The 26,259-nt window shown below is 47.3% G+C and overlaps 1 protein-coding gene across 2 annotated transcripts in view; it reads right to left on the bottom strand.

Moving 5' to 3' along the window:
• UPF1 (UPF1 RNA helicase and ATPase) overlaps nucleotides 1-17,790 on the bottom strand; it is a 32,110-nt gene extending 14,320 nt beyond the window's left edge. The window contains exons 1-5 of one of the 2 annotated variants that reach the window (XM_032465208.1): nucleotides 17,323-17,790; nucleotides 5,761-5,903; nucleotides 4,054-4,143; nucleotides 1,564-1,731; nucleotides 957-1,137 (exon numbers count right to left, since the gene is read on the bottom strand). In XM_032465208.1, the coding sequence (XP_032321099.1) occupies nucleotides 957-1,137; nucleotides 1,564-1,731; nucleotides 4,054-4,143; nucleotides 5,761-5,903; nucleotides 17,323-17,544 (804 nt within the window). In that variant the 5' untranslated portion in view covers nucleotides 17,545-17,790. The remainder of the gene's footprint in view (nucleotides 1-956; nucleotides 1,138-1,563; nucleotides 1,732-4,053; nucleotides 4,144-5,760; nucleotides 5,904-17,322) is intronic. The other variant, XM_032465209.1, reaches the window with a different exon arrangement.
• Nucleotides 17,791-26,259: the final 8,469 nt, after the last annotated feature.

Genomic DNA, 26,259 nt, shown 5'->3' on the forward strand with positions numbered 1-26,259 from the left:
GACATGCCTATACCATCAGATGGCTGCATCCTCCAACGAAGACCTAGCCCCCGAACTGGGAGAAAGAACACCTCTTCCTGGCTGCCAGAAAGACCACGAGTTTCTCCGGCAGGTGAACAGACCCCCCAGCACAGGGTCCTCCTGGCCCTATGCTGCACCAACAAGAGTGACACTCTTCCTTGGCAGGAACAAAACAGTATGTGGGCTGTTTGGATACAAACTGAAATGGTAAAATAATCGTGGCAACCTGAAAATCGAGGCAGAAAGGTTCTTTGCTAGACAATACTTGAAAAATATTTTGACTTGCACTTGAAGTGAAAATAAATTCACATTTCAGATTTCTAATTACATGGGTGCCTAATTAAAATTTCTAGTCTAGTTATTAAAACTTTATCAAAAAATCTAAACTGTCAGAACCAGAGAAGGGCTTCTCTAAAGAAATGATCTGCGGGCAGGGCAGGAATCCCACTACCTGACCTGACAGCCCCTCTTCCTTTCACTTGTCTGGCTTCTCTGGGTCCCACATCTAACCTTTGAGATCCTGACCTCATTCCCACTGAACGCTCGCCCCCAGCCTGGTGCCTCCTTGGCTCTGACATGTTACAGCCCTGATGAGGCCTGTGCACTTGCAGTCCTGTTTGCCTACTCAGGCCTGGCTCCCCTTGACATGTCCACCCATAGCTGGGTCCCATCCTCCTCCTTCCCACCACCCACCTTTTGCCTTTAGCAAGAAGAGAAAAATTCCAACAGCCAGAGCTTTCCTCTCTCTAAGATGGCACCTAGCGGAGGTGACTGTGGTGCCCACACTCCTAGCAAGGGGTCACTCCAGGTGGAGGCTACAGAGTCTCACTCTAGCTCCTTCCAGAATCTCCTGTTTCTGAAGACGCTACCCCAGTTCCACTCTCCCTCCTGGAAACTTGGTGCTGAGATGGATCTGCATTCCCAGCGGGCCTCACCTTCCAGAGCTCCTCCAGCTTGTTGATCTGCTGCGCGGTGATCTGCCGGGCCCGCAGCTGCTCCTGCTCAGAAGGAATCTTGACCAGCCAGGACAGGAAGCAACGGTCCTGGATCAGGGGCTGCCACTGTGAGCTGTCCCAGTTGATGTCCTTGAGGCTGCTCTGACTGGCACAGGGCTGCCTACAAAAGGCCCAAGGGCGGGGAGCACCCAGGTGAGGATGACCTCTGCCCTTAAAGACTGATTCCCTTTCACCTCAGAGTGGCATTCCCTACAATTTATTATACGATCACATTACCTTTAAATTGTTAGCAATAAATTGCATCTCCCCATGTGCCTGAGCTGTGAATTCTTAAAACTCAGAACAGACTTTGCTTTCACAGGATGATTTTTATGATTTAACCAGAACACATCCCAAAAGAGTTCGACATTCCTAGCTATCTAACAAGCCTCAATCCCACCCCTACCCCACCTTACCGAACCTCCTTACACCTCGCCAGCCGGCAGACACTATTTTAAAGTATCTTAGAGCTCCAGGGAGTCAGAGCCATAGAGTGGCTGTCTTTTCGGAAAGGCAGTCCCCTAGGAAATCGAGGCCCCACCCTCACCTGCACAGCAGCACCACCACCGAGTCAGCCTTGGCAGGGATGAAGCCAAGGAGGAAGACGTTGCGGCAGCCGCAATTGTAACACTCCAGAACCGTCTCCCCCAGGGGCCCATCCTTGTGTAGAGTCACCTCTTTGCATTTTGCCCTCACGAGGTGATTTACAATGTGGCTGAAACCAGGAAATGATAAATAGTTAACACTCAAAGTTTGGCTTTTCACCACTTTCAATTTTTGAGCCCTGTTAAAAGTTCCGGTACCGGTCACGGTCCATTAGCAAGAGCAGTCACACCTCATCCATCTGGCATCCCAGGGGACCAGCCCGCCCCTGTACTGGCTCCCCATTGTGTGCAAAAATCAATCTGACTTGAACTATTTTTAAGGAAAACTTTCCTAACACGTTTCACATAGTTCCTGCCTCCCCCCACCCCCCGCCCAGTTACTGCTCTCTTAAATCCAACTTATCGGGCCTAACTGAATCTATTACTGGGGCCAAGATTGCTGTCCTGGAGAGGCGAGAGGCTCCCCTGTTCACTGCTCCTCTTTGCTCGCTGTAGTTTCTCTGCTGCTCCTTTCAAAGTCACTTCTCGTGGCCCCTGCACCTGCCTCCAGGAGCAATGACCCTCCTCATTTGCTGCAGGCCAGGAAACTTGATAACTAAACGTATTAGAAACCTGAGGACAGTCAAAAATACTGAGTAAGGGGGCTCAGGGCTACTCTCTGGAAGCACAGGGCCAGCTCTGAACCATCTGAAAGCCCCACTGTCTCAGCTCTTTCGTTAATGCGCATGGCCAGGGCTCTATCATCCTTCTCATTTTCAGGACACAATTCACCTACTCCAGGGTCTTACTGAATCCCCCAGCTGCTGAATTCCCCACTCTGCTACACCAGCCTTGCTCAGGGACCATAGGTGGTGTGCAGCTCTGCCTCGGGCTCTCCCCGCCACCCCCGCTATCCACAGCTTTGCTGTGGGTTTGTCAGACACTGAGCATGCCTGCTGGGCCTCCAGCCTTCCCTGCTACCGGCCTCGCATCACCTTGGGAAACCCCTCATGTTACAAGTTTGGGCTCAGATGACAACATCCTAACCCTCTCTGGCCCCACAAAGACTGTCAGATTATCTAACCAATCATCAGCACTCTTGGTAACCCCCTGTGGAGCTGCCACCACTGGGCATTTTACCGGAAGCAGTGATTTCCTCTTGTCTTTTCTACGCCCACCTCACCCCATGACACTGAAAGCTTCCTGAAGGCGAGTGGCTGTCCCATCACCTTCCCAATCTGACCTTGCACAGAACACACAATGCTGGTTGAGTCTGTTTTCCCTTAGAGGCCCTCTGCTCACTTCCCTGATCTTGGCTCTGCTGACCGGAAGCTGGGGGTGCCAGCTAAGACAAGTTTTATTTAACTGCCTTTCCTGCAGCAGAGGAACTAATGCACACAGTAACACTTAAATTACCCAGAACATTCAGAAAATGGGATACTGGTCTCTTCTGCTTACCCTGAAATGCTTTTCCTTTCAAATCTCTAAAAAACACCAGACCCCTTTCTTGCCTCACTCAGAACCCCATAATTCACATCACTAACTCCAAGCTGACACGAGATCTGACCACTCTGTGTCCTTAGGCTGCACAAGATGGTAAGCCCTGGTCCATGGCTGCTGAAGGCTCAGGAAGGGCGTGGGCTCTGTACAAATAAACTTGCCTACAGAATTTAGTTGCTTTATTTCTCCAAAACATGAACCTCAGAGGAAGATGCTGCTTTCCTGCTGACGACCTGGAGCCCTGTCCTACGGAGATTGCTCTGTTTCTCATGGCAATGGAGTTGCTGCATATCCCAGCAACCCCGCAAGAGCCGCCAGGACCAGACCTGCGCCAGCAGTGGGGGCTGAGGAGTCCCACCACTCTAGCTCAGACAAACGGACTCTCCCCTGGAATCCAAGCACCCGCACAATGCTGGTCTCACCCCAAACACAAAACAAGGGACCTCGTCACAGATGCTGCTGATCAACAGCAGGAAGGGAAACCCAGAGCCGATGGTCAAGTGAACTTAATTTAATCTGATGATTCAGGATCTGGCCCATATTAGCCCCAGGACTGCTCCGATGAGCTAAGGCCAGAGGGAGCCTCCTCAGGAAGCAGGTCCCATGGATGCCCATTACTGTCCTGGGAACATCCTCCCCAGGCACCCAGTAATGAAGATGAACGGGCGTGCCAGGAGCTCATCTTGCAGAAAAATATAAATAAAAACTGGGAACGAGAATTAAGCCAACCCTACTTGCATAATAAAAAGAACCACAGAGAATAAATCAAGGGTAAATACATTAAGGCATTCACACACCACCATCTGTTTCAAGTTAAACCAGTCACAGAGGAAGGAAAAAACCAGGTTTGTTAGCATGATTTTATATTGTGCTTTGCTTCAACATTTCCATAATTTACACACAAATCTGAGCACAGCACTGATTAAAGACACATGCGCGGTTTGATTATCTACCTGCCAGAAGTATTTCCACGTCCATTACAGAACCACTTCTTGCTGGTATTACAGTAAACCACGCAGGCAGGATCGTGTATTCCGCAGTAACTAAAAAAGTCAAAACATCAACAGTTAAGGCTGGAAGATCGCTCTCTGGTTTTAATTTGGCAGGATGTAAAATTCTTTCCTCTTACAACATTTTTAAGTTTTTCATTAAACACATACTCAAACCCAACGATCCCACTAACAAAATCCAATCAGTTAACTGCAGAGGCTTCTTGACCTCTGTGAACACAGGGAAGGGGTAGGGGTGCTGTGGAGACTTCTCAAGACATCCCAGATGGCAGCAAAGCCCATTCCAGGTGGTGGGGGGCAGGGTGAGAGCTGTGCAAGGGGGCAGGTGAGCCCAACAATGGAGGCCTAACACCCCCAAGGTGACCTAGTCACTCCCCTTGGCCTCAAGTTTCAGGAACTGTGACTTATAAGCAGGAAATCAGCATCTCTAGCTCTTGGCACACGGAAGATAAACAGAGCTGAGACTATGCTGTGTTCACAGCACCTCCCACGCTCCAGCAGAGGGCGCCGTGCTCCTGGGAACACTCAGCCATCGCAGCAGTGGAGGGTCCGGGGGTGCAACTGAGCTCTTCTCGCAAGGAGCACCTCAGGAGAGCCCCCCCTGGCCTCCCTTTTCTGAACATCGACACACCAAAAACAAAAACATTGGCTCTCCACAGTTCTGTACGTGGATGAAGCCAAGACTCAGTTTCAAACTAGAATGTGCTTTGGCCAAGAACCTTCCCCGCAACACCTCACACCAGGGGGACTCTCCCCACTCCAGTACACAGGGACAGCAGGAGGGCAAGGGGGTGTGCAGACTTTAATCACCTGCAGTGTCACTAGGACCACTTCATGGGCACCTTCACATATAATGGGAACACTAGTGATACATAAAAATGTTTGTAAATGAGAATAAATAAAGAGCCAACATAAAGTTAAAAAGTCAGCCTACCAAATAAAGAGCGAGCGGCACCCAGTCCCATGCTGGGTGCAGACTTCAGAGGGGGCAGTGTGCCTGAGGGGCGGGCAAAGCTGAGCAGAGGCCCAGGCCTACTGCCCTGCCTGGCGGGGTGCCCTGAGCAAGATCATTTCACCTCTTTTGGTCTCAATTTCCTTGTGTACGTGTAACAAAAAAGCAAGAATACGTCCAAAACATAAGGGATAGGTCCTCCTCTAGATGAGAATTCCAAATTTGGTCAATATGCAGGTCTATCCACTGACCATTCGCTTCCAATTTTTCAGGAATCTCAAACGCATCAGGGAGGCAGATATTTTAAAGAATCCTACAGTAATCTCTTTGTAAGAGAAATCTTAGCTGCTCTATTTACCCTCTAGACCCAAATGATCATCCGATGTGATGAATTCTTTCTGATGAGCGAGTGGGGCAGGTACTGGGGAACAACCCCACGGCCCGAAGAAGGCCGAGAAGGGGAATCTTTTCCCCTCCTGCTGGGAGAATCGGAGGTGACAGAGGGTGCTGATCTTACTCTCCTGCCCAGTAACAGGGACTTCTGTGTATACAAGGGCCTGAGCAACCTCCTTACTCCCAAGGACACTGCCCAAGTGTCACAGTCCATGGTCTTAGACAGGCCTCTGCAAAGTCAGCGAATGCACATGGACTGTGGATGCTCTGGGAGGCGAGTCCTCCCCTCCGCCAAAGGCGCTCACCTGCAGGCATGTACGGGGAGGTCCTTCGTGTAATAGGTATCTTCCTCATCTTCTTCGAAGTTCAACTCAGCCAACAACTGGCTGGTCTTGGCCACGCTGTCATCCACAGCCCCGTTCTGCAGGATGCCCTCAGGCCCACCGACCTAGGGCAGAATGGTAGCATCACCAAGAAAGGCTGCAACCTCTGGGCCTCAGCTGGGGCACATGGCTTCTCCCCACAGGAGCAGCCACGACCACTCTCTAGTGAAATACCACCACTCTCCACTCTGAGTCAATTCAGCTTCTTCTAATTTGACTTTTCACTCCTCTCTTCCCTATCAAACCTACCTGGCCAAAATCGGCATGGATGGCGGAGGTCATCCACCCTGCCTCCACATCCAGGCCCAACGTTGTCTGGCCATGGAGACACGACCACAACCAGGACGCTGAGGAAAATGCTCCGAACAGAGGGCCACAAGATGACTTCTTACAAACTAGTTACGGTCCCCATCTCTCCCTGGGGGACAGCTGCACAACATCAGACCAGAGGGCCTGGAATCCCACCACAGTGAAGGGTCCCCCCAAAGCCTAAGCACCGGAAGTAAAAGTTGGACCCCTGCAGATGTGGGAATGCAGTTCTCATTATCCCACAGGCTCCCTTCACTGTCAGTTCCCCTCTCCGGAAGGCAGCCCTTCTAAATTATCAATTAGAAACTGAATGTTGGGATCACTTTCCAAACCCAGGATATAATCTTACTAAACATACTATCTTTTATACTTTTTAACAGCAAAAACATACAAATAGGGAAGTTTAAATAACTAAGTGGTGAATTTCACTGGCACTTCTGCTGAGCTCACACATCCATTCACAGGCGCACAGACTCCGCTCATCTGAGTGGAATAGGCACTCCTAATGCTCCCCCCGCCTCCCCCAGGAACTGCCACCTCAGATGGCAGCCAACAGTTCCCATCATCGCCCCCACTCACAGGCCACAACCCACACGAGGTAGGGTCAAGCATTAGAAGCATCCGCGATGGAGGAAAGGACAGGAAGGAGTGACAGGAGCCCCAGGGCAGGCGCCAGGTTTCTCTGAGCTATAAGATGGGAGCAGACACTGGTCTGGCTCCCTTGCAGAGCCCCTGCCACGCAGACCCAGGGCACCAAAACCCACACCCACACCCGCATCCCGCGGGGCCAGCTCAGGCCAGTCCCCGTCCACCTCTCCAGTCACTAACATGAGCTTAAGGACAATGGGTCTCCTGAGGGGGGGCATTTCGGAAACTTCGAAGGTGCATTTAGGTTGTTAAGGAAGCCAAGAACTCATGACAGAAAATCTGTCTCTGTAATGGTCTCAGCCAGATCAGAGACCCATTTCACAGTGTCTGCCACCACTTTAACGTACTTTCTTTTTTTCAGAAAGCAACAACCAGAGTAAACTCAAGAGGAGTGTACGCTTTGTTTGGAGGGGGGGGGGAGGGCTTTCTTTTTCAAAAAGGAAAAGGCAAAATCAACTTTTGGAATTTAACATAATGAAGGTAGTGTTATTAACATTACACAAGCACCTTTTTGTGATTCCCTGATCTTTTTAAAAAATTGTACAAAAATACACATAACATAAAATGTACCATCTTAACCACTTACAAATGAAGTAGTTCTTTGGCATTAAGTACATTCACATGGTTGTGGACCACAACCACCATCCTTCTCCAGAATTGCCTCATCTTCCCAAACTGAAACTGTCCATTCCCCCTCCCTTAGCCCCTGGCAACCTGCGTTCTACTTTCTGTCTCTCTGAATTTGACTACTCCAGGGACTTCATATAAGTGGAATCATACAGTTGATTTGTCCTTTTGTGACTGACTTATTTCACTTAGCATAACGTGCTCAAGGTTCATCCATGTCGTAAGTGTAGAATTTCCTTCCTTTTCAAGGCTAAATAATATTTCATTTATGAACACACAACAATTTGTTTATTCATTCATCTGTCAATGGACACCTGGGTTGCTTCCACCTTTTTTGGCTGCTGTGAATGATGTTGCTATGAACACGGAGTACAAATATCTCTTCAAGCCCCAGTTTCCAATTCTTTGGGGGTACGTATACCTAGTAGTGGAGTTGCTGGATCATGCAGGCTATGTTTAACTTTTGAAGGAATTGCCACACTGTTTTCCACAGCAGCTACACCATTCTACATTGTCAGCAGTAGGGCACAGGGTCCTAATTTCTCCACATCCTTGCCAACACTTGTTATTTTTCTGCTTGCTTGTTTCTGACAGCAGTCATCCTAATGAGGGAGAAGTGGTATCTTACTGTGATTTTAATTTCTATTTTCTGGATTATAATGATGCTGAGTATTTTTTCCTGTACTTGCTGGCCACTCATATATCTTTTTTGGAGAAAGGTCTATTCAAGTGCTTTGCCCATTTTTAATCAGGTTGTTGAAATTTTTTGCTGTGCTTTGTTTGAAATTTTGATAGCAGATTACCATTTCAAAAAGTCACCTCTCCATTTGGCAACAAACACTTCTGACACACACATCGGCAGTGCTGGGATGAGGCTACTGACAAGGGCTAGCACATCTCTCAGTGTGACAGCCTAGGCACACAAGTGTTGGTTTTCTGCAAGTATGTGGGCAGATTATGGTACCTGAATTTTACTTCATGGCAGTGAAGGAGCCACATATTCTCGCTATAGGAGAGGGCTGAGAGGGTATAAGCCACAATCTCGGGCTCAGAAGGGTATTTACATTTTTAAATGGTTAGATTAAATACCTAATAATAGGTATTTGCTTCTTGTCCCACAAAGTCTAGAACATTTACTAACACTTTAAGAAAATGCTTGCCAACTCCGAATCTAGAAGAACTCCTAAAATGTCTCATCAGGTTGCATAAGCTTTTACGTATAAAGAAATATCCTTAGTGATATGTAAATCTTTACTTTCCTGAAACATCAAAATTAGTATGTGGAGTAATACAGAAACCTGCGTGCCACCAGCCGCTCTCACTCTACCCACTCCTGCTTCACCCGGGCCTCAGATCCCACACTTCACCTCCCCCCACAGAGGCAGGAGTGAATCAGCAGAGGGCACATCGGGAATGTGTGAGGCTCTTAACAGAGCCTGACCAGCCGTGGCAACCCTTTCTCTGCACCACACTTAGCCCTTCAGGCTTAATAAGGAGCAGGAAATTTAAGTCTGCTCTAGGAACTCTTGAGAGACAATAAACATCGACACAAGGTCAGATGGACTCTCCCTCACCCCCACTGAAGCCAGGGAGGCCAGAGAGAGGAGTCCAGATTCCCAGAGGCCCTCCAGCTGTGTGGCTAGGAAGCGTGGGTGTGTCCCTCCTCACAAGTGTGTGTGCATAGATACATACACACGCACATGTCCAACCCTCATCAGGGCCTGCTCCTTCCCAGCTGTGACCTGACCACAACAGACCTCTATAGCTGGGTTGTTAGTTTCTCCTACTCTCTGGAAAGTTTCAAGATAAACATTCACTTCAAAAATACACTTGACCTTAGAAAACTATAATTAAATGAGTTAAAGCACTAAAGAGTACCCAGCACAGAAAAGGCCCACAATCCAAACCAGGCGACAAGACGGAAGAAGGGAAGGGAGGGTCCTTGGCTGACATAGGACTGAGGTTGTCAATCCATCACCTCCAGCCAAGAGCCCTGGGTCCTGTTTGGCTCAAGAGGGGAAAGGCCTCCCTGCACCCCTGGGCTCCCCAAGCCCACCCTCAGGCACTATGTCACTGGGTCTAGAAAGCCAAGGAAACAGTAGTCTCTCCACCTCTGCTCTAGACACTCATTATTGAAGTCCATCTATGAGCTGCTGAGCTGATCAAGGCCTTGCAGGGGTTTTCTAACCAGAGAGTGTATTACGATCCACTGCAGAACTCAAGACTATGACACTGGAGCAGAAGAGGTCACTTCATTCCCAAAGAGGAAAAGTTCACGTCAATTCAAAAACTACCACTAAATGTGCTGGTAATTTTAGACCACAAATTTTTACCCCAAACCTTCTAAGCGTTGTACCACTCAGCACGAAATGGACATTTCTGTTCCTCAATCCCTGACTCTGCCAATGGCCCAAGACATTTGCATTCACTGTCCCCTTGGCTTCAGTCTCAGTCCACGGGGTGCCTCCTAGGGATGCCTCCCCTGACGCCATCTGAGGGGCCCCAGTGGGGCCAACCGTGCCTGTCCTGCCCCTGCTATGACCTCAGCACCTAAAAGTGAGCCCATATTCCAGGAGGCTCTCAAGGTGTTGGCTAAATGAATACATCTTCTCATCTAAAACATAAAGGTTGAGATGTAAAATGATTCATCACTTATTCTTTCATTCCAAGGTTTAAATGAAAAAGTGAAAGTGGGAAACTGCCTTTCCCTTGGTGGCCTAAAGCAGAGAGGAAGAGCTACAGGACCTCTGAGCCCTGCCTCAGGAAAAGGCTAACAGAAGATCTGGTCTCCCTCAACTTTTGAAAAAGTTTCAAAACTACAGAGAATGAATGATCCACACCCCCATCACTTGGATCGGCCACCATTCACATTCCGTCACACTTACTCTTTCCCTCTCCCGCTCTGCACACACATGCACACAAGCATCACATGCTCACATACTTTTATGTTTCCGATCCATTTCAGGATCACAGGCCCCAGGACAAGGGCTTTTTCCGCATAACCACAATACAAGCATCACACCCAGGAACAGTACTGATATAATATTGCTGTCTAATACACACAGGCACATTTCCCCAGTGTCCTTTATAGTTTTTAAAATCCAAGATCCAGTTAAGGATCACACATTATTCGTGATGCCTCTCAGCATTCTTTAATCTACTAGTTTTAACCGCAACAAACGGTTGAGATCTGACAATTTTTGACCTACAATGAAGGGGGCTTCACATTGTCCCACCCAACATAGCAGCCCTTGGGTTCTGGATTAAAGGAGCCCCACTCTCTTTGCCCTTTTCAGTGGATTCTTGTTCTGGTCACGTGCTGAGTCCACCCCTGCAGTTCACCTCAATGCTCAAGAATAACCTCGATCTGTCTGGGGTGTCTCCAGCTCACCTTGCGCTGCCCCTGCCTGCCTATCTTTGGGATCAGCCACCCTCAAAGGAGCCAAGGGTTGAGACAAAATCCACCAACACCTGCAAGGAGAAGCCAGGACACATCACAGGACAATGACCTGGACTGGATCTTGGACTGGATGAAAAGGAGGAGAAAGAGGGGCTACCCAGGAGAGTGGGGCCAGAAACATAATAATCAAATTAACACTAGACCTCAAAGGGGTCCAGACCAAGTAAATAATCTGATTGTGGAAAAAGGGAAGCTCCACTTATTAGGTGATTCTGGAAAACTATTGTTGGTGCTGTTCATCTGCCAACAGTACGGCTCTAAAGGAAAGATGCTTCTTCCATGTTTTTGGAAATATGTGCTAAATGCTGTAGGTCAAAATGGTTGAGTATCAGTAATTCATATGGCTCAACCTCAGAAGAGCAAAATGATGAGCTGGATTTGCTTTAAAAGACTTCAGCGAAGAAAACGAAAAAAGAGGGAGAGGAAAATCTCCACAACCATTAAATCAAGCAGACGGATAGCAGGGTTTGCTTTATCTACTTATACATGAGAGAATTCATAAAAAACATCTTTACATAATACAGGTGGACAAAGTGACTGCCTGGAATCCATATTAGCTTTGCAGAGCCACGCACTGAAAGAAGTGATGGAAGACAAGCACAGCTCTGATCTAATGCCTCCTCCCACCTCAGGATGACAAGAACCACCTATCCAGGTTCCCTGTCATCCCTGGCAGCTGAGCTATGCAAGGAGTTGAAGAAGACAGGAAGGTATATCCTCAGTCATGACAAATGGTTACCCATAGACAGCCTAAATCAACTGTATGTCTAGAAGCCACCCTGGCAACAGTCTGCGGGAATCCTGAGAAGCTGAGCTTGGTTGTCTAGTTCAAAAGCTGCTACTGGACCAACACACATAGAAAGGCACAAGGACCCTTTGCCAGCCATGAGATCCCAGGACCTGGCACCCCTGCTGTTTATCAGAGGAAGCAGGAGTCTGCCCTCAGGAAGAGCTCTTTCTGTAAGAAGTGTTGAAAGCACCCCCCCACAAGAGGAAAGACTTGGAAAAGGGAACACTGGAGACCCAGCCCCACTCACTGCCCACCTCCCCCTACCCCTGCACCTTCCAGGCCACACTCTGCTCTGTGTCCAGAGTACAGTGGGCATCTTGGCCCCTTGGCCCTTCTCTGTGAGCTGTACTGTCCTATACCACTGAAAGACCATCCCTGCCATGCTAACCACCACAACTGCCCCTCAGTTGAGAGCCAGTGCCCACAATCTGTCCCTCTGGGCCCTGTGCATGGCACTCTGGTGGGGCCTCTCCCTCCTGCAAGGCCTCTTGCCCCACTCTCAGGACAGCACTTCCAAATGGTCTGCTGACCAGCACCAGCTGACGGGAACTCATGTTTGTTTTAGGCAAGTTATATGGACTCAGGGGCAATGGGGCATCCAGAGCACTGACGAGCATGTGCCCAGGGAGTGGCCACTCTGGCCACCTAGTACTGTGGTAGCTCTCGCATGCGCTCTCTGTCTCTCCGTCTGTCTGTCTGTCTGTCTGTCTGTCTCTCTCTCTCTCTCTCACACACACACCCAGCACACTCTGCTCAAGCTCCCCTTCTAGCCTCAGCCACACTCTGCCAGGTCTCCCTATGATCTAAGGGCCCTTCCTCTCAAGTAAGATCACACCCCTCAGCAGTGATACGAGGCTCCAGGATCCAGCCCTAGCCCCTCGGCATGGACACCAGCCCTTGCCTGCACTCGCCCTCCATGCCAAGCTCTGTGCCTACCCCTCCACCCCACAGGTGCACCTTTCTGAAACTGAACAACTCAAGGACCACCACTCACAAAGGCTTTCCCTCTGCAAGGCAGATTGCTCCCTCTTCTGGGCCCTCACTGTCCCTAGGTCAACTGCAGACTGGGCAGCACCAACCATTTCTAACAAAGCAGCTGCAGTTGGCAAAGGACACAGTTTGACTCTCAGTCGGAGTTGCTGCCCACAGACCTTCCCAAGCAGAGCAAGACAGAAGTACCGAAGGCAGGAGTGGAGGACTGGGCCAAAGAGATCGGCCTGAGAGCCTGCAGGGAGGAGACAAAAGTAAACATGAACAGACACATGAGGGCTCCCAGGCTCACCCCAAGAACCGTGTGGCCCGGCCTCAGTTCCTGCCTCTGAACCTCAACACAGAACCCAGCACATCGGGTTGCACATCTCCCCAGTGTGTGACTATAGTGATGGTTGCAAAGCCTGGTAAATTTTACACTGAACTGAACACTTAAAAACAAAAGGACTCTGTGGTGTATGAGTGCACCTTAGCAAAGTTCTTAGAAAGATGTCTTTTTTTTTAGTTGTGGGCACTGGATTGATAAAAGAAGTTTGTTTTTCCATTAATAATGGTATTGTATTAGTGTTAACCTTTCTCCCCAATCATGTCAAGCCTGGATAGAAAAATTAATTGGGTAAATAGAAGTTACTTCGCTTATCCAGCACTAACTGACATGTAAGCCCTCCCTTTCTCCTAATCACTAGTAGAGTCTTAACCATTTGGAACCAAACCCCAGAAAGCCAATAAGAAAAGTGCTAGCTGAACACCTGCCAGAGCTCCTGCGAGGTTAGCAGCATCTTATCTCCGATTTTTTCCAGGCATAGTATCACAGCTGTACCAACCGAGTGTCCACAAAAGCAAAGGGACAAAGGCCCATTCAAATTTTAAACTCACCACTTTTAGGAACCCTGGTACTATATGGACCTCACCTCATCATAAGCTAAGGGCCAGGAAGCAGATGACCTATTTACCTGGATAGTCAAAAGATATGTCAGGACAGCCTTCTGTGAATTCTTAAGGCAGAAAGGTTTTGAAGATTAGGTAACAACTCTTTGTAATTCTATAAATTGACACACATCAAAGTATGTAAACACCTGTGAATCATCAATCAAGATAACGAACACATCCACCACCCCCAGTCTCCTCGTGCTTTTGTCACCCCTCCCTTCTTCCCTCCCCTCCACGCAACCATTGATCTGCTTTCCATCACTACAGGTTACCTAGCACTTTCTATCTAGAGTTTTGTATGAACAGAATCACACAGTATATGCTTTTTTTCTTGACTGCTTATTCACTCAGTGTAATTATTATGAGATGCATCCATGTTGTGTTTTCAATGGTTTGTTCCTTTTTTGTTTGTTAGTGTTCCCAACTCTTAAGATTTTTACCATAATTTCAATGTTTGGAGGAAACACGGTAGTAGCAACAATCAAGAGGAAATATTCCAACTAGGCAGACCAGAAGGTTTGTAACATCAGCTATTATGCAAAGGACTTCTGAAATTACCTTTCCCCACCCTTTCAGGAGAGGGGAGAGGGCCCAGGAAAGGGTCAAATACTCAAAATTGTTCGCTTATCTTAAGGACACCTGGCAGGGCCATGTCAGTGCTTTTCACCCCAGGAACTTAAAAATTTTGATAAATATCAGTTTCATTTCATAAACAAGAAAACAAGTGTTATTTGAACCAACTCAGAGCTCAGCAGGAGTCACTGCCTGTCATTCTCTGGCCCTGACTAAGACACTCGTGTTACCCTAAACAAACTTTCAGGTAAAACCAACTGTGCAAAACTGACAGTCAAGACTGATATCAAAAGTAGTGACAAAAAAAAAAAAAAAAAAAAAGTGGCCACACACTGGAAAACAGTCTAGAAGCCCCTGAAAAGGTATATGCAGTTGTTACCACACGACACAGCAATTTCACCTAAGACTTACACCCACACAGAAACTTGTAAACAGATGTTCACAGCAGCTATTTTCCGTAACAACTAAAAGCGGAAACAACTCAAATGTCCACCAACAAATATGTGGAAAAACAAAATACGGTCTGGCCATACTGTGGAATATTACTCAGGCATAAAAAGGAATGGAGCAGATACATGCTACAATGTGGATGAAACTTGAAAATGCTCAGTGAAAGAACAAAAAAGCCACATACTATATGATTCTATTCATATGAAATGTCCAGAGTAGGCAAATTCAGAGACATAAAGACTAATGGTTGCCTGGGGTTGGAGATGGGAGGACTGACAAGCTAAGGGGTGTATGGTTTCTTTTTAGGGTGATGAAAATGTCCTAAAATCAACTGTGGTGGTGGCTGCACAACTCTGAACGTACCAAAGCCACTGAACTGCACACTTTGAATGGCTGAAGTCTATGGTATGTGAATTCTATCTCAATAAAACTGCAAGAAAAAAAGTGGTTACACAGCACTTGACACTTCACAGACACTCATCCAATAAAATCAAAAGATAAAAAAGATAAAATCAAAAGGCATTCAGAATGGAAGCCCCATCGTACAGTTGGTTACACAGACAACCCTTGAGGACAAATAAGGAAAATTTTCCAAATGCTATAGGCAGCCAATGCTGCTAACTGGCATAGGAAATAATCAACTTTTTCCCACTTTCTGGTTCTATTCAGACTCTCCTGCCCCCAAATTCAGGGCCTTCTCTTGTGACACAAAGGATATCACTCCCCTATCCCAAACACAGATCTAAAGTTAGGCTACAGGTGGGTGGGTCATCGGAGCTAGTTAAAAGAAAGAAGGACAAGCCCTTTTGATGTCATCAAAACTTAAGTGAGCTCAACTGTAATGTTTACCTTCGGTGGAGTGTTTTCATGCTTTTTTTCAGTACAGTTCAGTGTTCAGGTGCAGGAAAAGAAATCAATATTTCAACTGAAGGAGAAGGACGTGCCTCCACAATCAATTGCAAACAGATTGCAATGATCAAAACTAGAACTCAAGTTTGCCGTTCTATAGGCTATGGTTTAAAAAGGATTTGCAATGAAAAGACTACCTTCCACAACCCTGAGCTGCCACGGGTCATGGCACACTTCTCAACCAAGAGCTCTTTATCCTCAGCCTTCTGGACATGCTGGACACAAATCCTAATTACAGATAGCACTATCTGGTCCATCCATTCATAAGCAAATCCAGATTTTGCGGATGTTTAAAAGTTAACAAAAACATAGCTGTTACTCCCATTTTACAGCTGTGCCAACAGAGAGTTCTACAGAGTAGAAACCACAGGTGTTATCACGAGCCTCCAGTGGCTCATTCATTTCTCCATGCAAACTCTCCCCTCTCTCCTACCTTCCTCCACCACATGTAAACAAAACTCAAAAAACACATACTTGCATACCTGTTCTCCCTAATGCCCCACCCATCAAGTTTCTATTTTTAAGGAATCTGAAGTTAGAATGAGTCAATGTTTTCTGCTTCTATTAGGGGCAAAAAAGAAAGCCCAAGTGGGTGGTCTACCCACAGGAGTGACTCAATCAACAAAAGTGTAAGCCCCATCCCCCAGGACAGTGCCTGAACTCACTCTGGCTGAGGATGGGTTGGCTCCCCCAGCCCTGGCAGTGGGTCTTCATGCCGAGGGACACCTGTGACAGGTTGAGCCCTATCCTATAACTCCTCCCTGTCTGAGAATTCAAGAAAATAAACCTGAGGGAAGTGCCAGGGATAGGAATGGAATCTAAGAGCCAGAGGATGATGGCTACATTCTTGGAGAGCCCAGCCCAAGACCACAGCCAGCCCCCTCTCCTACCTGGGGGACCCAGGTCCAGGAAGTTATCTGTCTGATACTCATAACACAAACCCAATCTTAAAATACCTAAGTAACCTTTGCTAAATGTTCACATCAAGAACAAACGTTTCTGAAGTGGCAGACTCATTTATGTAAAATCCACTACCACTGCCCCATTGGAGGAACAAACTCAAAACCAACTTTTCCAAGGCAAGGCTGCGGAGTTACGTAACAGGTCAGTCTCAGCAACAGGCAATGCAAGAAGGAAAAACAAAACACAAACTACCTCTTAAATAATCTTGACAGCCAGCGAGTGTAGGGTTCTCCATTAGAGGCATACATTCCGTTCCTGTTCGGGGAGCCTCGACCCTCCTCTCGCCAGCGTCCCTGGGCCCGGGGAAATTTGAACTCGCCACTCAGTGGGCATGAATGGGAGGAGGAGGCGGGTAGGACTACAGGTGGAAGGGTGGGGCTGGGCTGTCGGATCAGCCAGAGGGGAAGCCCGAACAGAACAGATCACCCTGGAGCTGGCTTGAGCGGGGCACTAACCCAGCTCGAGAAGAACTCGGGAAGAGATCACCCCACGACCCGGCGAGATACGGACCTAGAGCGGCTCACCTCGGACAGGCCCGGAAGGGGACTTGGGACAGACAACCTAAGACCCAGCCTGAGCTAGATCCTGAGATCACCCGGACGCAACCTGAGTGGGACTTGAAGCAGGTCTGCCCGAGTTCAACTGGAGAGCGGGAACCGGGGCAGATTACTCCGGGCACGTCCTAAGTGGGAGATCCCGGGCCAGGTTACTCCGGACTGGGTCGGAGTGCGGGACCCGAGCAGATCAGCCCAGGCCCAGCCGGAGGGGAAGCCGGGGCAGGTCCCCGACCGCCGAGGCCCGGCCCCGGCTTCCGGCGCCGCCATGTGCCGCTCACCTGCGCATCGAGCTGTCCGGCCACAGCGCCCGGGCCCGCGCCGACCGGGGCCCCCGCGCCGCCACCTCCGGGGCCGCCGGGGGGCGTCTGGGTCTGGCTGGGGAGGGTGAAGTCGGTAAACTCGAACTCGGAGCCCTGTGTGTCGGCGCCGAGCAGCTCGGCCTCCTCGGTGTCCAGGAAGGTGAGCGTCTGCGAGCTGGGCCCGTACGCCTCCACGCTCATGGTGCCGCCGTATAGGACCCTCGGGCCGGCCCCGCGCCGCACTCGAGTCCGCCGCCGCACTAAGGCCTAGGCCGCAGGCCTCGGGCCGCCGCCGCCGCCGCGCCCGTACCCCTAAACCGGATCAAAATGCCCGCCGTAGAGCGAGCCGGGTCGAGAGCCACGCGCGTCGAGCCGCCGCTGCTACCGCTGAGCCCCTCAGCGTCGCCGCTTCCTTCGGAGCCGCCCGCCCTCACAGCCCCCGGCAGGAACCGCCGCCGCTGCCGCTGCCGCCGACGTGCGCGTGCGCGAGCCCGACGCCGGCGCAGGTGCGCGTGCGCGAGCCCGACGCCGGCGCAGGCGCGCGCGCTCCTCGAGGACGCCTCCAACCGCGCCCGGACTCCGGGAGATGAGCGGGCCGACGGGACGCGCAGCGCGCACGCGTGGGCAGGCGGGGCTTCCAACAGCCGTCGCGGGGGCAACTCGAGGACGTGGTCCCGCCCCAACCGCTACTGTGTGGCGCCCATGTAATGAGTGGTGCGGCAGTGGTCATCTGTGCCCTTAGGGTCGGCGACAGTGTCTTGGGTTAATTGAGCGCCAACTGAATGCCTTACATAGGTGGAACGAACACTCGGGAGACTTGGCGAGGACTATGGGTCCCCATCTCTCGAAGAAGCTCCTTGGGCCTGTTTCCCCATCTCTAATATGGGGGTGCCTGGCACATAGTAGCTGCTCAGTGTGCATTGGTTAAGTAAACGAATGGGGACAGTTCTTAGCACAGAGCTTAGCACGCGGAAATGGTGGTTTATGCTGCTCCGGACAACATTCAGAGGCGTGTAACAAAGCTATTGGGAGCACTTGCTCTGGGTTTCTGAAATCCACCCCTGGCCACCTAGTGGCTGTGTGACTTTGTACAAATGATATCTCTGAGCCTAGGGTTTCCTCAGCTGGGAAAGGGAAATAATAACCATTATGATGGGATGAGGAATAAATGAAATACTGTTTACTGCTTTAAGTGTTTATAAAAAAAAAGTTCCTCATAGGTTGGCTTTGTTTATCACATGATCATCCTCATGGAGAGAATAATGCCCACATAGGAGGTGCTCAGTAAAAATTCAGCTACTAGTTTATGAGCCTTAATCTCTTAACTCTAAGCCTCAGCTTCCTCTTTTGTAAAGTGTCTTGGAGAACCCCCCACTTCCCTTTCTGCCCCAAGATCTGGGGATTTTAAGTACTTGAAGTCAGCTCATAGGGCTCCTGGTTTGCAGGATTGTGCTGAAAGCTCCTGATGCTGCATGGTTCTTCATTTTCTAGTATTCCTGTCACAACATGGTAGGAGGTTCCTTTTTCCTTCACATCCTTTTTGGCCTCTTGTGAACTAAAATGTGGGAATATAAAAAATGAATAATTAGGTCCCCTTCTCCAGGAAGACACAGTTTAATGGAGAATCCCAATAAGGCAACAGATGGTTTCAATAAAATGCAAAGCCCTCTATGGAAAACATCCAATTGAATTGGTAGAAACATTTAAGACTGATCTGGTAAAACTTACCAGAGTTTTAAATTGCCTTGCCACCCCTCTTTTGACCTGGTGATTCTACTTTTAAGGATCTCCTCTTATTTCCTACATATGCTCATATTTGCAAAATGACATTGTGGACGATACACTAAAACATATCTATTTAACACAAAAGAAGTCGGTAATGGAGGAATTGAAAAAAAAAGTCAAGACATATAAAAAACAAACAGTAAAATGGCAGAAATAAATCCTTATCAGTAAGTACATTTAAAGTAAAAGGATTAAACTCTACACTTGAAAGGCAGAGATTGCCAGAATTGATTTTTCTTTAAAAATCTTGATCCAACAAAATTCTCTGTCTACAAGAGACTCACTTTAGATTCAAAGACAAATAGGTTGAAAGTAAATGGATAGAAAAAGATATTCCATGCAAATATATCTGAAAGAGAACTAGATTGACTTTACTAACATATAAAATAGATGTTAAGACTAAAATTGTTACTCAGGACAAAGAATATTATATGATGATAAAATTTTCAATCTAGCAGGAAGAAATAATTATAAACATGAAATCACCTAACAACAAAGCCCCAAAATACATGAAGGAAAATGTGAGAAATTAAAAGGAGAAATAAACAATTCAACAGCAATTATGGTTTACTAGAGAGGAAAGGAGTCAAAGGCTTAGGGAGATTGAAATGTAAGAGTGGATTTGTCATTTAAGGCCTACACACCTACCCTGGGAGGGTCCAAAGGACACAACTTTCATCATAACTGTGAGAAATAAATTTGTGAAGGGAACCCCAGCATCCTGGAAAAGCTCTATGATCTCTCTTCTCTGTAGACCAGAACTTAGAGCAGTAACTACTGCCACTGAATTGTGAAACCTAAATGCAATGAGAGTAATTGAATCATGGGGTGGCCCAGGCCAAGTGGTAGCCCTCAACCATCAAAGGCAAGGTGAGTGTGGTTATTGTAGTGGACAGCAGAGTCAAAGCAGCAATCAGAATAGACCCACAGAGACCTATGGCATTGGCTAGTTGATTGTGGTGTTCCTAGAAGTGAAATAGATGGGAAGCCTACTAAATTCTTATGTGATCTGTTTAAGCAGAAAAGTTCTAGGTCAAGTGAAGGAAAGTCTAACTTGAACCATAAAAATAGAGTCATGGCCCCTCAGTCAATTCTCAGACTTGATCCAGGTCACAAACCCGGAAATTCTAATGAAGAGGAAGCTGGGTCCCCATGAAGAAGGACCCCGCTACACTACCAAAACTTTATATGTTAATATTTCCCCAATCTTCCCCAATGGAATCTTTGTCCTTTACCAAGGTGACTGTGTACTGGGGAAAAAGAAATAATTAGGCCTTTCAGGGATTACTGGACACTGGCTTTGGAGCAACACTAATTCCAAGAGACCCAAAACATCACTTTGGTCCATCAGTCAGAATAGAGGCTTATGGAGCTCAAGTTGTCAATGGAGTTTTATTTGGTCCATCTCACAATGGGTCCAGTGGGTCCCTGAACCCATCCTGTGGTTATTTCCCCAGTTCTGGAATGCATACTTGGAATAGATGCACTTAGCAGCTGGCAGAATCCTCATATTTATTCCCTGAACTGTGGAGTGAGGGCTCTTATGGTGGGAGAGGTCAAGTGAAAGCCACTAGAACTATCTCTACCTAAGAAAATGGTAAACCAAAACCAAGACTGGATTCCTGGAGGGACTGCAGACATGAGTACCACCATAAAGGAGGGACTGCAGAGATTGGTGCCACCATCAAGGACCCGAAAGAAGCAGTTGAATGCGTATCTTTATTTATCTCTGCCATTTGGCCTGTGCAGAGGACAGATGGAGCTTGGAGAATGACAATGGATTATCACAAGTTTAACCAGGTGGTAACTCCATTTGCAGCTACCCTACCAGCTGTGGTTTTATTTCTTGAGCAAACAAACACATTCTCAGTACCTGGTATGTAGTTGGCAGATTGGTGAAGGCCTTTTTCTCCATTCTTGGCCAAGACGCATCAGAAGTAGTTTGCTTTCAGCTGACAAGGCCAGCAATATACCCTCAATGCCCTACCTCAGGGCTCCATCAACTCCCCATTTCTTTGTCATAATTTAGTTGGAAGGAATCTTGATCACCTTTCCCTTTCCCAAGATGTCACATTGGTCCATTATATTGGTGACATTATGCTGATGGGGCCTAGTGAATAAGGAGTAGTAACCAGTATGGACTAAATGCTAAGGTATTTGCATGTCAGAGAGTAGAAAATGAATCCAACAAAAATTCGAGGGCCTTCTAGCTCAGTGAAATTTCTAGGGGTCCAGAGATGTGGGGCATGCCGAGGTATCCCTTCTGAGGTGGCTAAATTGTTGCATCTGGCCCCATCTGCAACAAAGAAAGAGGCACAATGCCTCGTGGGCCTCTTTGGATTTTGGAGGCAACACAGTCCTTATCTGGGTGTTTACCCAGTGACCTGAAAAATTGCTCTGTTTGAGTGGGACCCAGAACAAGAGAAGGCTCTATAACAGATCCAGGCTGCCATGCAAGCTGTTCTGCCACTTGGCCATATGATCCAGCAGATCCAATGGTGCTCGGAGTGTCAGTGACAGATAGAGATGCTGTCTGGAGTCTTTAGCAGCCCAGATAGGTGAATCTGCAGCACAAGCCCTTAGGATTTTGGAGCAAAGCCCTGCCATTCTCTGCAGGCAAATCCTCTCCTTTTGAGAAACAGCTTTAGCACATCCTGCTCCCGGGCTTTAGTAGAAACTGAACGCTTCACCATGAGTCACCAAGTTACCATGGGATCTGAGCTGCCCATCATGAACTGGGTATTGTCTGACCCATCAACCCATAAAAGTGGATGTGACAGCAGTACTCCATCATCAAATGGAAGGGGTATATCTACAAGATCAGGCCCAACTAAGAGAAGAAGGAGAAGGAGAAGAAGGAGAGGGAGAGGGAGGAGGAGGAGGAAGAGAAGGAGGAAAAGGAGAAGAAGAAGGAGGAGGAGGAGAAGGAGGAAGAGGAGGGGGAGAAGAAGGAGAAGAAGGAAGGGGAGGGGGAGGGGGGGATGATGATCAAGTCCAAGCAGACCCTGAAGGCACAAGTAAGTTACCTGAAAAAGTGCTCCAAATGCCCACAGACCCCACTTCTGTTACACTGTCTTCTCTCTCCCAGCCTGTGCCTATGGCCTCATGTGGCATTTCCTATGATCAGTTTCCAGAGGAAAAGTAATCTTGGGCCTGGATTACAGGTGGTTCTGCATGATATGCAGGCACCACAAAGAGTAGATGGCTGCAAAGCTACAGCTGCTCTCTGTGACAGCCCTGAAGGGCAGCAGTGAAGAGAAGTCCTCCCCAAGGACAGAACTTCAACTGGCACACTTAGTTGTTCATTTTGCTTGGAAGGAGAAATGGCCAAATATGTGATTATACACCGATTCCTGGGCTGTGGCCAATAGTTTGGTTGGATGGTCAGGGACTTGGAAGGAACATGATTGGAAAATTAGGGACAAGGAAGTCTGGGGAAGAGGTATGTGGATAGACCTCTGTGAATGGGGGGGAAATGTGAAGATATTTGTGTCCCAGGTGAATATTCACCAAAGGGTGAACTCAACAGAGGAGGATTTTAATACTCAAGTGGACAAGATGACACATTCTGTGAACACCAGTCAACCTCTTTCCCCAGACACTCCTGTCACCACCCAACAGACCACGCACGAACAAGTGGCCATGGTGGCAGAAATGGAGATTATGATGGGTTCAGCAACATGGACTTCCATTCACTAAGGCCAGCCTGGCTATGACCACTGCTGGCCAATCTACTGACAACAGAGATCAACACTGAGCCCCAATATGGCACCATTCCCTGGGGTGATCAGCCAGCTACCTGATGGCAGGTTGATTACTTTGGACCACCTACATCACGGAAGAAGCAGCATTTTGTTCTCACTGGAATAGACACTTACTCTGGATGTGGAATTGCCTTCTCTGCCCATAACACTTCTACCTAAACTGCCATGTGGACTTACAGAATGCCCTAGTCACCATCATGGTACTCCACACAGCATTCTTATGATCAAGGAACTCCTTTCACTGCAAATGAAATATGGCAATGAATTCGCTGGTCTTACCACGTTCTCCATCATCCTAAAGCAGCTGCTTTGAAAAAGCAACGAATGGCCATTTGAAGACTCAGTTACAGTGCAGGCAAGGTGGCAGTACCTTGCATGGCTGAGGCATGGCTCTCCAGGAGACTGCATATGCTCTGAATCTGATACATGGTGCTGTTTCTCCAATAGCCAGGATTTATGAATCTAGGAATCAAGGTGATATGGGAGTGGCACCTTTCACTGTTACCATTAGCAACCCCTAGCAAAATTTTTGCTCCCTGCCCCCATGACCTTATGTTCTACTGACCTAGAGGTCTTCATCACAAAGGGAGGACTGCTTAGACGAGGAAAGACAACAGTGATTCCCTTGAACTGGCCGTTAAGACAGCCACCTGGCCTCTTTGGGTTCTTCGTGCCTCTGAATCAACAGGCAAAGAAGGGAGTTACTGTGCTGGCTGAGGTGATGGATCCTGATGATCAAGGGGGAAGTTGGACTGCTATTCCACAATGGAGGTAAGAAAGAGCATGTCTGAACCACAGGAGATCCCTGAAGGCATCTCTTAGTATTACAATGGACCTGTGATTAAGGTCCATGGGAAACTGTTCAGTCAGGACTTACTAATGGCCCAGACCCTTCAGGAATGAAGGTTTGGTGGGAGAGGGTAGAGCTCAGTGGTAGAGCATGTGCTTAGCATGCATCCGGTCATGGGTTCAATCCCCAAGACCTCCATCAAAATAATAAGTAAGTAAATAACTAAATAAATCTAATTACCTCTCTCCCCCCTAAAAAAAGGAATGAAGTTTTTGCATCATCCTATCAAGTAAAGAACTATGACCACTTGGGTGCTTGCTGAGAGCAAAGAGAATATGGAACCAGTGGTAGAAGAAGGCAGTTAATACCAGCTATGACCTCATGACCAGATACAGAAGTGAGGACTGAAACACTCATGAGTATTTCTTTCTCTTTTTTTCACTATGAATTTGTATGTAAGACCTAAATAGCCGATATCTTTGTTTTCTTCCTTCTCGTATCATGTAATGTCAGATGTATTGACTTTACAGCGCAGTATTTTAGTATCATTAGCATCATTCAAGTATTTAACTTACAGGATAAATCAAGGACAAAAGCAAACATCACCCAAAGACTTTGCATTCTCCTCTGGAGAAAGGGTTAGTACATGTTCATTGTACACAGGAAAGTTGTATCATCTGAGGCACGGTTATCACCTGCTTAGTGTCTTTATTGGGAAATTAAGTGTGGTTGAAGGAGATGTGTATGATTGCCAAGTTGACCTGGGGTGGACTTGTGATTGTTAATTTGGGGTATCAACTTCACTAGGCCATGGTACCCAATATTTGGCCAAACATTTTTCTAGATGTTTCTATGAAGGTGTTTTTAAGATGAGATTAACATTTAAATAAGTCAGGCCAAGAAGGACAAATACTACATGATTCCACTCATATGAGGTACCAAGTGGGCAAATTCAGAAAGACAGGAAATAGAATGGTAGTGGCCAGGGTATGGAGGAGAGGAATTGTGACAGGTATGGGGTTTCTTTCGGGGATAATGGAAATGTTCTGGAATGAGATAGTGGTGATGGTTGCACAACATTGTGAATGTACTAAAAATCAGTGCATTGTCTATTTTAAAAAGATGAATTTTGGGGGTAGAGTATAGGTCAAGTGGTAGAGCATGTGCTTAGCATGCATATGGTTCTGGGTTCAATCCCCAGGACCTCCTCTAAGAATAAATAAACAAACAAACCTAATTACCTTCCCTCACCAAAATCAAAAACAAAACATAAAATAAAAGGATGAATTTTATGTCATGGGGTTTCATCTCGATTTAAAAGTTGCCCCTCCAAATCAATATTTTGGAAGTTTAAAATACATCCTCAAATCCTTTGACACTTTTTTCCGATTGCCCTCCCCTTGAGTGTAACTGGACTTTGTGACCTGCAGCTAATGAACAGAAGGTGAAACAGAAGGTGATAGAAGTAACTGCACGACACTAGAGGAATGCGGGCTTCTGCCTTGCCCTCTCCTGGTCACTCACTCAAGGGGACACAAGCTACCATGTCAGGAGGACACTCAAACATTGTTACGGGGAAGCCTCCAGAGAAAGGAACTAAGACCTCTCACCATCAGCCAGCACCTGCTGCCACTCACGTGTGAGCCACCTTGACTGTGGACCCTGCAGCTCTAGAAGAATTTCCACTACCTCCAGCTCTAGCCAACATCTTGACCACAACCTCCTGAGAGACCCTGAGTCAGATCCACATGGCCAAGCCACTCCCTAATTCCTGACCTACAGAAACTATGAGATAACAAGGGTTTATTGTTTTAAACTACTGACTTTTTTGTAATTGAAGCATAGTCAGTTTACAATGTGCCAATTTTTGTTGTACAGCATAATGTTTCAGTTATACATATACCTACATATATTTGTTTTCATATTCTTTTTCATTACAGGTTACTACAAGATATTGAATATAGTTCCCTGTGCTATACAGAAGAAATTTGGGGGCTTTAAATCTATTTTATATATAGTAGTTGATACTTGCAAATCTCAAACTCCCAGTTTACACTTTCCCACTCCCTTCCCCAACCTCCCTGTAATCATAAGATTGTTTATGACATCTGTGAGTCTGTTTCTGTTTTGTAGGTGAGGTCATTAGTGTCTTCTTTTTTTCTTTTTTTAGATTCCACATGTGAGTGATATCATATGGTATTTTTCTTTCTTTTTCTGGCTTACTTCACGTAAAATGACAATCTCCAGGCCTATCCAAGTTGTTGCAAGTGGCACTATTTTATTCTTTTTTATGGCTGAGTAGTATTCCATTGTATAAATACACTACAGCTTCTTAAACTAATTGTGGGTATAATTTGTTACACATCAATGGATAACTGATACAAACATACAAGATGTTTAATTGCAGGGTAGTTGCTAAGAACAAAAGATTCAAAACAACTTAGGTGCCCTGCATTAGTAGGAAATGACTTGTCCCAACCTCAGATTGGGTTGTCACACCCCTAACGGCAGGGCAACCTCAACTATCATGGGCTGGGAGATATTCTGGTTGAGATGCCTCAGGAGGAAGCCCAGCCT

Source organism: Camelus ferus, chromosome 22 (genome assembly GCF_009834535.1).
Source record: "Camelus ferus isolate YT-003-E chromosome 22, BCGSAC_Cfer_1.0, whole genome shotgun sequence".
In the NCBI taxonomy this organism is placed as follows: domain Eukaryota; kingdom Metazoa; phylum Chordata; class Mammalia; order Artiodactyla; family Camelidae; genus Camelus; species Camelus ferus.